The 12,916-nt window shown below is 39.0% G+C and overlaps 1 protein-coding gene across 5 annotated transcripts in view; it reads right to left on the bottom strand.

The window, feature by feature from the left end:
* TENM3 (teneurin transmembrane protein 3) overlaps positions 1–12,916 on the bottom strand; it is a 1,574,093-nt gene that overhangs the window by 46,148 nt on the left and 1,515,029 nt on the right. For 4 of the 5 annotated variants that reach the window (XM_057303360.1, XM_057303361.1, XM_057303359.1 and 1 more), the window contains 4 exons: positions 9,587–9,854; positions 8,134–8,277; positions 3,547–3,796; positions 2,686–2,706 (listed from right to left, as the gene is read on the bottom strand). In XM_057303360.1, the coding sequence (XP_057159343.1) occupies positions 2,686–2,706; positions 3,547–3,796; positions 8,134–8,277; positions 9,587–9,854 (683 nt within the window). The remainder of the gene's footprint in view (positions 1–2,685; positions 2,707–3,546; positions 3,797–8,133; positions 8,278–9,586; positions 9,855–12,916) is intronic. The other variant, XM_057303362.1, reaches the window with a different exon arrangement.

Below are 12,916 nucleotides of genomic sequence, written 5' to 3'. Positions count from 1 at the left end.
CTCACGTGTACTGCCCCTTGATGAGCCTATCCCGCACTGCCGAGATTATCACGCTTCCCGAGCGACCTTCTCCACGGACGCAGAGCCAGTGGTAAACACAGCCGAGACCCGCTTATTCATTCTGTCATAATTCAACCTTCTTAGACTAGAGAACTATTTGCAAAATACAGGCTATAGAATAGATTTCATTAACACTTTTATCTTTTTATTGGAAACTGTGCCATAGCCCTTACAACACAGAAAAGCATAAATTATATTTATGGATAACGATAAAATGCCTCTTTTCTGGTGACTAAAACTTTTTATACTTGCAGGCAGGGCTTTGGGATGTGGGATTTCTGTGCCTGTTTGATTTTTAAATAGTAAGTCAATAAGAAGTGCTGAATCAAGCTTTCATAATTTTGTTATCTAAACTTTAATTGATTCAAGTTCACAGACCTGTGACTGACATTTTCTTTGATCTTTTAATTGGTAATACAAAATTCTCAAAGTTGATTTTTAGTCTTGCATGTCTTATTGCCTCTTAGCTAGTATTAATTAATTTACGTTCCTTTATTTTGGAATTTTAGAGAATTGGAACAGAGATGAGCTAAAATTTACTACCTCCAAAAGGAGTTTGTTAGCAAACTCATAAACATCAGAGGGAGAAATGTTTAGCATAGCTAAGAGAATCTTAAATTTCAAGGATTTCAGAAGCTTCCCTTTATGTAAAAAATTTAATAGGTTGATTGATTAGTATTTATAGCCATTCATTCAAGTATAGGTAGAAGTGACCCGTCAACATTGATTTAACAAGGATGAATACCAACGTAAAACCCAGACAGTGTGTTTTACATGCACGGAGCATAAAGGAAATGCAGGAGCTCACATTTAGCCAGGATAACGCACAGAGGACGAAGGTTAAGGGGGATCATGAGAGAGGGATTACAACGAGTATCACTGTCAGACACCATGAGTTGGTACATAATGAGCTCATATTAGAAAGTATTGTTAATAATAACGGAGCTCTAACCTAATCAATGTAGTTTTTTTTTATTCCCCAGAGAGAGAGAGATTATAGCTCTAAGTAATTTGTCAAATGATTGTGAAATAAGTCTGGCTTTTTGCATACCCAGGGAATTATCCCACAGAAACCCAGCCATTTGGACCCATAAAAACTGGCTGTGTGGTGTAGTGCAATGAACACACTTCGTAGAGTGGTTCAAATCCCTGCTCCCCATTTCTTAGTGATGTGTCTCGGGGAAGAAAAGGCTTCCCCGAGGCTTCCTTGCGCCTCAGTGACCTCATCTGTGATCCCGAAGGACTGTTGTGTGCATCTGCAATGAAGTCTATAACACCTGGCACCGAGCCTGGTTGGAATAGCCTGGTTTGTTAAAAGGGAGCTGTTCTGATAGCTCTTTCTCTATCGCCTCAAGCATTTTCACATTTAGATGGCGTACACGCGTGTTCGTCTTTCCTCTTTTCTCCAGAGTTACTAAGAAGGTGAGGCTCAGCAGTCTGGAGAAATTTAGTGTGAATCTTAGCATGTGACGGAGCTATTCGCTGGGAGCCCAAGATCGATAAGGGATCTCAGCGAAAGGTCACGGGGCCATGCCTGGCCATACTGATATGCAAGAGCTACTCATCTTCTGGTGGAGCTGTGTCTCTCATTTCCTAGCTGTCCGTGTCTACAACACAGGTTCAGCGGGTAATGCCGACGTAGTCATCTCAAGGATGTCGCATCAACTATCGCTAAGTTTTCCATCTGATGTCATTTCATTAGATACTTCACTGGCCAAACTAGATTCAGCAGGTCCAGGACGTCTTGCTTCTCTGGTGAGCTTTACTTTAAAATATATTGGATTTTTTTTTCTTTCTTTGTTGTCCTGGAGAAAGTTTTTCAGTTGAAAGTGTCCACACACAAGCTTTTACTATACCTTCTCTAGCTAAGTGTACATCGCAAATAGAATCCGAGAAACTTCTGAGCCTACGTATTTGCTTCAACTGTATTCATCCGTAGCTTTGAAGTAGGTCTTTTCCTTCATAATACTGTCTGTGAAAACATTACTTCGTAAAACTCCAATCTAGTAACTCTCTCAACTTGGGAAAACAGAAACGACAGCAGTGATGGGTTTACCAGGAAGTTTCCAAAGCCTAAGTGTTAGGGCTCCTTTGTATGGGTTCCTTGCAAGCCCAGTGAGGTCCTGGGGAACAAGATCACATGATCTTGTGTTTTTAAAAACTTGCCCAAGTAAAACATTTTTTAGATTCTTTTCCTTAAACAGAATTCCCCCCAACTGAATAAGCTTTGGGCCCAATAAACCAGGATCCGCCCCGATTACTCGTCAAACTAAATTTGTCCTAGACTCGCCTACTCTGTTTCAAATTTGGTTCTGTTCAATATGGCTTACAGTACGTGAGCCAGTAACTGGAGTTCAGAATACATTTTGTTCTACGGACATGTTCATTATAGTTTTTTGTGACAAAATTTATTTAATTAACCAACTTGAAAACAGCTTTTCAGATTATATTGCATAATATAATTTGCAACATGCTACATAATAATGGTTCATTTGAGCAGTTTTAATTCCTTAGATGTTCTGTGATACTAAGTTTCCTCTCTCATGATGAAATGTTCTTAGAGTCACATAAAAATGTAAAAAGGACATTTGAAAATACACAGTACCCTTTCAGCAAGATGCTTACCTATGTCTAAAATCTTTATTTCTTGGTGGAAGCAGATAAAAAAAAGTGGGGGGAGAAAACACAGTTAGAAAAGTTTCTAAAATATAATGAGTTGCATACTGAGATTTTAATTATTTGAATGGAGAATTGCCAACTTAAGCAGAAATAACATTGGAAATGAATTTCGTAGGCCAAGGCTTATCAAATAATTTACAGAACAGGATGATTTTAATAATCACACTTAAATGAACAAAGCAAAGCAACAATTTGTTACTTTAACTACTGGTATTATGGCTAATGGGTTAACCCAACTTGAAGATCCAATATTCTAACGGAAAGTTATAGCCTTAGTTCATTTACTATTATGTCCCGATACTGTGGGGAAATATTTTATCTCTCAATTTCAAGCGATGTGAAATAAAGTAACAACCTATATCAAGAGATTATTCTAAAGAACAACTGAAGAGATTTAAAAATCATAGTTCTATCCTACTGGAGCACAAACTATGCTCCGAAGTCAGTGAGACATTTTATATGTCGGGTGACTTTATACTCTTACACGTTTACAGCACAGTATACATGCGTTGTGCTTCCCCCAACTTTAACCAAGAATCTCATTTCTTTTCAGAGCAAATTTTAAACATTGGGAAGGTATATTTAAATAAATGAATTGGTCCATTAGACTAAACAGTTTTTCTTATAAAGGCATGCTTAGCATTGGTAAAAATCCCAAATTAAGGGGCTGCCTGGCTGGCTGTCGGTAGCATGCCACTCTTGATCTCGGGGTTGTAAGTTCGCGTCCCATGTTGGGTGCAGAGATTACTTAAAAATAAAATCTTAAAAAAAAAAAAAACAACAAACCCAAATTAAGGAAAGACATACCTTAGTTCTAAAACACTTGTTACGTTTCCAGAAGGGAATATTCGCCGAACATAGTTGAAATCCCCTACGTAGAGACTACCATCGATCCCGCAAGCTAATGCAACTGGGGCCAACAGTTTATTGCCATCGGCCTGACCGTTGCAACTTGGGCATGAGATGCTGCGTCTTCGGCCGTTTCCCATGATGCTGCTGACAACCGGAGGCTGTTGGGAGATGAACTGGTTTTCCCCATTTCCCTTGTACAGTATACCTAGAAGACATAAAACGCATTTTCCCTGTGATAAAAAGAATGATGAAAAGTCAACACGTTCACTCTTGATGTAACCATAATTCTGTGCTTTGTAGATACAGACTGGAAACGATTATTTAAGTTCTCCTGGAAAGAACGAGAACCCTATTCATTTACCTGGGGCAAAATGTTATTCGGCAAAATACCAAGAGTATATACAAAAAATGCTGTCTGTTATGAACATAAGGGAGGACTGGTGAAAGAAACGAAGGACTGACCAGAAAAATTAAAAGACCAAATTGTCAACATTGGTGATTCTCAAACTTGGCTACACACTGGAACTGACTGGGGAGCTGTAAAAAAATACCGATGCTTAGATCTCATCCTGAGAGATTCTGATTTAATCGGTCTGGGGAGCAGCCTTTTTAAACACCCTCCAGGCAGGGTGCCCGGGTGGCTCAGTTGGTTAAGTGTCTGCCTTCGGCTCAGGGTCCCGGGATCGAGCCCCATGTTGGGCTCCCTGCTCAGCGGGGAGTCTGCTTCTCCCTCTGCCTCTCCCCCGCCCCCTGCTTGTGCGCACGCTCTCTCTCTGTCAAATAAATAAATAAAATCTTTACAAAAACCCCCAAGCCTCCGGGTGACCCTAATGTGCAAATTTGAGAACCACGCTGTACCCCTTCTTCAGGGTATAGTAAGTTTGCCTAATTGCTAAATGACGTTATAATATTATATATTAATCCAATCAATAGAAAGGTGTACCACAAATACAAATTTCTTCCTCATGAGTTTATCACTGATCTTGAAAACGCTAAAAATACTTTGTGGAAAATAAAGTTAGAAAATAAAAATCAACCCCCCTATATACTACTATGTTGTCAAAGAACATTCTTCTTGGTTATATGCTCTTATCTGCATGAGGGTGCATATACACTTCAAAATTCCAGACATGACAAAACTGTTACGGAAGGGCAACTTATTATTTAAGGAGAATTCTGCTCTAAGTCATGAAAGTGCCAATCTTTTTAAGACACAATGCCAGTCTGTTCCATTATGGTCCTTAAGGAAAATCTGAGAAAAAAAAAAGTCCCAGATGAATATTAAACATTCTAATTGTTAGAAACTAGATTTGAGTTGCAATTCTAATTTTATTCATCTGCCATGATTATATAGAGAGCAGATCAATGGTTTCATTTTGGCCTGAGGTACCCTGGATGGTCAGCTGTTACTGTTCCGTACATGTTTCACGACACTTCGCAGAGGGCTATTATCTGCTGCTTGGACCTTGGCGTGGTACGTATTATATATTTATGGAACGTTCTCTATTTCAAAGCAGTTCCTCAAGTCAATGCTGATACTTTTTAGCAGCTATACTGTTAAAAGAATCAAACCATGAAAGTACAAACAGGAAACCCAAGAACGTGTTTTTTTCCTCCCACTTTGGGATAATTTTAAAGTGAAAAAGAGATCAGAATGATTATGTTCCTCTTATAGCTCAGCACATTTTTAGGGGGATTCTATGATGACTTTTTCTTTTTTAAAGATTTTATTTATTTATTTGACAGAGAGAGAGACAGCCAGCGAGAGAGGGAACACAGGCAGGGGGAGTGGGAGAGGAAGAAGCAGGCTCCTAGCGGAGGAGCCTGATGTGGGGCTCGATCCCAGAATGCCGGGATCACGCCCTGAGCTGAAGGCAGACGCTTAACCACTGTGCTACCCAGGCGCCCCTCTATGATGACTTTTTAAATGCTTTTTGAGTGATGTAATAATCACAGAAAATTTACATTAAGAAATCAGGGAAGATAAAACAGGTTTATTCAAATTTAAGGAAAAATAAGCCAGATAAGGCTGGATCGTAACATGGGAAAAGACTTTTACCTTGAATATTCAAATACATTAATGATATCTGAGATCCTTCTTTCTGTGATTATGTTATTTGACAACTATGGACCTATAATTTCCTGTAAGAGCCAGGTCTGTAAGTTTCATGCGAAGAATCCTACAAGCCAGCCTACTGCTCTGCTCAGCCTGATTTATTCAGTCATTATTTTAAACAATTGGTCCTTCATGAGTCTCCTCTATTATGACAGAAGACAAAGATGAACATCAGAATATTTACTTCCAACGTTCCAGGCCTGCAAACACCTGTCACTGTCTCCATTTTGGCCTACTCTTCCTCCTTTAATGCGTTTCACAGCTCCTCCACCTTGTCACGATTACAAATCACTTTGTTTATTCAATTAGACACATGTCACTTCGAGAAGCCACTACTTGTCAAACTATTCTTGGATAAAATTTGAAATCACAATCAGTTTACCCTGTGAATTAGATTACCTCACATTTTCAAACAATATATAGTTTATAATTTATAGCACTTTTTGGAGGACAGAATTTGGGGTAGCCCAGTTTCTACAGCTGACCTGATATTTTAATAAAAGCAAACGATGTATTATTCTGGTAGAGAGAGAGTGTGTGTGCATATTTCTATTACATATACATAGACAGAATATCTACAAGTTTCTCAAATAAACCTGAATACTGTTGGGTATCATAATAGTGTAATTCAACACTGTTGAACGTGCTTTATGGCATGGCTTTCCTGGAGCTCTCTGCTTATAGACCCCCTACAGGTTCATAATCTCTTGGTGAAATCCTGGGGCTATGAACTTTACCCTATATGCTCATGAAAACTGAAATGCTTCTAGAGAGGTTCCCCTGGTTTTGTTTATAAAGAACTTCCGAAGGAATCTAGCAATATGTCAAACTGTGTGAAATATAATTTCACATCACTTAATCAAGAGCAGCCCGGGGCACATTTGGCACGTGGCTTTGCATTTTGAAAGCTCATGACTACGCCTGGTGTTACTAACACGACAGACTGAAAGACCGCGGCCTCAGACCCCGCCGATGATTACGGATAACATATGGAGCGTCCTTCTTGGTGGGGAGTCTCACTTTTCCAAAGCGTATGCTACACGTGGCACTAGCTATGGGCTCTGCTCCCAACCTTCTGGCGTGCTCACTGAACGGCAACCTGATGTCCAGGACACAGCTGGACGGGGGGTAGAGCTCAGCCCTCCTGTAAAGTGGGAAAGGTGTGGACGCTTTTTCTGTTCTGTTTTTCCTCTATGGATTTGCTCAGTACTATTTTCTTCTAGAGGGAAGACACCAGCATTCTCCAGGACTGGCTTGGACACTACTGTAGACTTATTACATTTGGAAGCTGAAAATGCACCCTTTCCCAGCTTCGACAACAAATTTTTTTTAAATAAAAAGAACAAATATCAGAGTAACATTAATCTGAAAAAGTGATCATTACTCATAAACATTTAGTTGTATTACATGCTCAATTCAAAATTCTGAACCTTCCAAAAACCTTTCCAAAGTCAAAGCTAGATGATTTGCCAAGACTGTGAAATCTCCTCTGGCTGTTTGGAAAGGGAGAGGAGGAGTTACTAGCATGATATGGTTTAGGACAGGGGGCTAGAGGAAGTCACTTTCAGGTTCTGTTTTTCTAGAAAAGTACCTATAAATTATCTGAGGTGTAGCCGGCATGTAGGCAAAATGTTAGACACACAGTGAAGATAACAGTGATTGTGTAATATAAATAATATTCTTTACGAGATAAAGCTGGTCAAGTTTTGTAAAATAACTTGTATCTTTTGTGACCGAGTTTTGTAAAATAACTTGTATCTTTTGTGATATCTGAAATACGTGTTTTCAGAGCATATGTCTTTATAGTATAAGGTTTACTCTAAGTAGAAACTCTCGATCCTTCCTTTCTTCTCAGATTATTCATTTATTTTTTCCTAATATTTACAAAGTTAAATAAGAGTATATGGAACCCAATTTGAGCAGGAGAACAAATTTTTTCTCACATACAATCTAAGAAGAACTGAAAAAAAAATCTACCTGCTCAGACTAATTACTTAAGGATTAAGATCTATCAGAAATATTTTGGTAAAGTCACATAGATTTTTTTTTTTCTTTACTTTTAAAAAAGTCCCCCTCTCTCCATTTTTGGTAAACTTTCTTAAAGCACTCTGGACCGACTCACGGGCCTACTATAGAATTAGGTGCTTCTAGGTGAATCTGTGGTGAAGACTACCAAATGGAGTAGTTTCAAAGCAGCACCAAAGTCATCTACATTCAAATGGGACAACTATTTTGGTGATGAGTTTATGAATGGTTCAAAGTCCACAAGAAGAATATTAGGTAGTTCCCACTTCAGACTTTTATAGTTTTTAAAACTCTGTCTTTGTTTTTTCTACTAATTCTAATCCTTCAGTTCACAAAAGATAAAATGTTGCCACAATCTAATCAAGGTAAGCGATATTAATGAACTAGGAACAACATCTTACCATTCTGAACATCCAACACGTGATGTTTATCTAACGTCCAACCACCCATGTTGGAAGCGTCTAATTCGTAGCCTTGCAAAATGGCGGTCCTCTTTTCCCACAGAGTCAGGTCCAGACATGACTCGTATTCGTATCCAACCGACACTGGAATCAAGACAAGTCACAGTTCATCTTCTCAACTACAGGCAGAAATGCAATTTATTATTTTGATAAAATAATGCTTTTTTCCACAATTGTGTTCTAAGACTCAATTTCCACTCATTTATGCATAGAGTTTAGTTTTATATGAGAAGATCTGACTACATAAAAGGGGTTTTTCTAAGAAATGATCTTCAAATATTATTTTTCTATTGATTTGATAGGGAACTAGTATTTTTTTCTCCCCTCACATCACTTTTTCACAAGGGGTTCACAGCACAAAATGAAGACCAGATTGGGCACCTGGTTAAGTAATTAGATCAGATAAATCAGCCCCAGGTGGTGATCAGATGGTAACAGCGAAAAATAATATTTGCTATCTGAATAATTAGAGCTGTTTAGTTTCCGAGAGTATTAAAAGTTGTGCAAAGTGTTTACGATAAGTAAGGTTCAATACAGCAGAGAAGACAGTCTGATTATGACATTATATTCACATGTTACTATCAGGACTGAATGATGACACTAGCAGTAAATTACCGTGAACAAATCACCAATGAAAAACTTCAGAGTTATAATGAAACACGGGTTTTAAAATTTAGAACAAAATGAGGGGAGAAGTGGCAATTATCTGATTGGTGTGAACTATTTCAAGCCCAAGTTATATATTAATTTCAGAATAAAATGTCCAGGATATTGTCAGGTAAAAACTAATAGAACAAAAAGCCTCCATTAGTTTTTGCTGTCCTCAGCCTGAGTGTCTCAACACGCCAATGTGTGATCACACGGTCCCATCCATCAGCGAAACAATGGGCTTAACTGGTGTTTTCAGAATGTCATTCCACCACATTGACTCCTAGTCTAAAGAGGGGAAATGATTTTTGGACACAAGTATTGTCTGTATCCTTTAAAATAGCACCATGAGTTGAAACTACCCTAATAGTTAGATACAGAAAACATAAAAAAAGGGTAAGAAAGCTAAGGAGATAATGTTAGAAACAAAAAATGAAAAAAGGAAGGAGAACAGTAAGGAGAAAGAACTTGAAGGAAAGGATACGACAATGTGGAATCTCATTCAGAACATTTTCGAAGGTAGAATTTCAGCCAGAAAAAGAAGGGATACTTTCTCCTCATCATATGGAATACGTTCCCTTCTCCCATGGTAGGTCTCAACCAACCAGCAGATAAATCCCCAAGGACAATCTTACTGTCTTCCTATCTGTTGACCCATTGATTTCCAAGGGTGACAATCAACTTCATGTGAGTTCTGACTTCAAGACAATTTTTTTGACGCAGAACGCATCGATACGGAACTTACCAACAGCTTCAGACAGACCATAGACCTTCTGGTTATATGCATCTGTTTTATCCCATATAAAAGTATAGGCCAGGTTTGGTGAGGCAGGAAACCACTTCTGAAAGAGTCTTCCTACCACAGCCACCATAAGGTGAACCTTCATTAAATTAAATGGTATAACGGACTGGGTCATGGTGATCTTGAGAACTGACTTATACCCCGCTGCTCTGGAGCTCAAGTAGGAAAGTTTCAGATCTGTTCCTGGAATTGTCGTTTCTTCATGCAGCACCTAGGTTTGAACAAAGCAGGAGCTTCAGACTGTGCTCACAGGTAACTATGAGGTAAAACAGATTTAAAAGAAGTGAGCAGAGCAATTAAAAGAAGACACTATTCACAAATACACATCTGAGCTGTTACTTTATTCGATAATTAAGAATAACTCTGCTGCCAGCCCCATTTTTCTCCCCCTAAAAGCTTCTTGCCATTCGTTCGGAGTTAATCACACCTCAGGTCTACTCCTCATAGAGGAGCCAGCGCTGACACGCACTGACTTGTTAGCTCCTAGTCACAGCGGATTCTCACTAACCCGTCTTTTGGCCCCGTGACCCTGGAAAATTAGAGCCGACATTTGTAAGATGGTTGGCTCAGAGCAGGGATGAGGTCTGGGCCAAAGATCTGGCCCATGCCAGCTGGCTCATTTAGGGATTAAACCTGTGTCCATGGCCTCGGCAGCTGACCGGCCACAGCCTAGAAAGACAGGAGTGATAACAGAAAAGACCAATGCATTTGGGTTAAATCGCAGTGAATTCCACATCCATGGTGAAAGGTGATATAACAAGAGCATATTCTCACAATTAGTTGCGCGAGGCCTCACTGCTGATTTTTGAGATGATGGTAGATGGACTAATATTTCAGAGCTGCACCAATTCTCCCCGAGAGAACGACTGCTGTGTTATCGGGTGCACACGCAAGACACACAACGTACACTTTTTGAGTTGAAACTGGACTGTGCAAAGTTAAAATAATTACCTGCCTAAGAATGATCTTCTTTATAGATTTTTTAAAAATCATATTCTTAACCCCACAATTTATCCATCAATGTGGCTGACTCAATGAATGTCAACAAATTTATACTGCTGTATGCCAACACATTTATGCCAAAACACGATTTAAGTATTTTGAAAACTATACTTTATGTGGCGTATAACATCTGACCAAGGCCCTGTTAGCTTGGTTAACAACGGTGGCTCTTCGGAGGCTTACTGCGATATATATACTGTGAAGTGCGAGGCCATCTAGGCTCAAGAATCTGCCCCAGGAAGTCACCGTTTTGTCTGCCAAGAATTAAATACCATTCTCAAAGATCTCCTCATATTGGCTTATCGAGATTCATCGTTCAGACTGTGTTAGAAAGATCTTAGCATGGTGACCCAGTGGTCAGTGGGATCCAGCGCCTCTTGCACAGGACAGTTGGGATTGGTGCATATTTGTCGTCTCCAAATTGTAATGACTGAAGTCGAGCCCATGAGAGTGAGGCTGTCGTGGTCAGCGTGGGTATAAGCGAGTAGCACCTAAGAATGGGCTGAACGAACCTCCACCGTGGCCTTGAGCCGGTGTTGGCATCGGGAGCGATGGGATGCAGTACCGCGGACTAAGAAGACATCGCTACTCACCACAGTGGGGTTTGCCTTACCGAACACACGCACTGACTTCAGCCACAGACTACCCGAAGCAAAAGAGTTTATGGCCCTACAGAAACTTCCTAGAGTTCTGTTAGACTCACGGAGAACATTACATTTAAGATTGACAGCACTTTTGTGTGGCTGGAGGCTACAGGGTGAATAATCGAAATAGAACTCATTGTTCTTCCATCATTGGGGTGAAATATCAGTGGGTTGGCTTGAAAAATGGATTCTGTGACTCTTGAATGGCTCTCTGAAAATGTAGGTGATTGAACCCTAAGGCATATAATTTGTTTCCTCTTAATTTATTTTCAAAATAATTTCTCATAAATCTGATAGGTTTTCTATATGTCAGGCAGTCTTTCATTAATTAAATATATATTTCCTGTGATCTGGTACGAGCCACTTCTCTAATTCAAAATATCATATGTTATTCCCAATTTTAATAACGGATTATTGTCTTTGTCATCATTAGCCTACTTCCATTGAACAGATATCTGTAATTTAGTTCATTAAAACATGTGTTTCTCCTATGTAATTTAACTTGACCATGTTATTTTGCATTAGTGGGAAAAGTACATCCAGCCAGAGTGGAAAAATAAACCATCAAGCCTATTTTTTGCTAGCTGTGTGATCTGTAAGCCCCTCTCTTCACCCCATTCAATATTCAGTTAGAAACTACAATTAAAATAAAAAATGTAATAAAATAAAAGACTTACTTTCTTTAATTTTGTTATTGTTTTGTTTCATAATAAATTAATAAATATTTCATTTTATAATAAATAAATAAAGTTACATATCCTGTCATAAAAAAAAAAAGAAACTACATCCTGTCAATTCTACCTTCCAAATCTTGGTCTGATCTATTCCCTCTTCTCCATTTTCATCACCATTGTGAGTGTTGGGCCCTCCCCATCTCAGAGCTGGATATATATAGAAATACAGCAAACGCTAGTCAGTTCACTGATTTACATGTCCTCTCCCATCAATTACACATTTTGCCTCTTGAGTTAGCTTTAGAGAAATCTGAAAAGAGCCATTGGCCTCCTGGTTCCATATTGCCTAAAGAATTCAAGGTCTCCATTGTATGGCATTTTGGGGCCACTCAGAATCTAGCTCCAACCTTTCCTCTTATATGCCCTACATTTAAGTCATTCACCAGTTTGAATATGACATCATTTGTTTTTACCACCCTGTGGTTGCTCATACATTTTTTTCAATCTGGAATATTCTTTCCCCACTTTGAAGGCCAACCTCCTCAATGATGCTCTTTTTTGGCTTCCTTAGGAATAGACCTCTCTTTTGAACTTTCAGAGTTCTTCCTTCAAATCTTGATCACATTTAGAATGGTGGGAATCCATGTCTTATTACTCTTTTTATCCTAGTAGAGTACGTCCTACATAATAGGCTCTTAGTAAATTTCTACTAAATGTCTGCAGACTGTTTGATGGAATGGAAAAAAAAACCCTTCATGTATTCCTGCAACCGTTGACTATTTGAAACCCATTTCAGTGACTCAGTTTGCTAAAGATTTGCCACCTATAGACAGACAGACACAGCCTCAAGGTTAAATCTATTTAAGGAGTGGCTAAGAAGTTCAGAGTTACTGCAAGATGGCCCCTGGGGAGGACGTACTACATTGCATAAGGCTACAGTGAATTTCCAAAAG

This window comes from Ursus arctos, unplaced genomic scaffold, assembly GCF_023065955.2.
Source record: "Ursus arctos isolate Adak ecotype North America unplaced genomic scaffold, UrsArc2.0 scaffold_27, whole genome shotgun sequence".
Classification (NCBI taxonomy): domain Eukaryota; kingdom Metazoa; phylum Chordata; class Mammalia; order Carnivora; family Ursidae; genus Ursus; species Ursus arctos.
The sequence above is the reverse complement of the archived record's forward strand: the minus strand, read 5'-3'. Positions and strand labels throughout refer to the sequence as shown.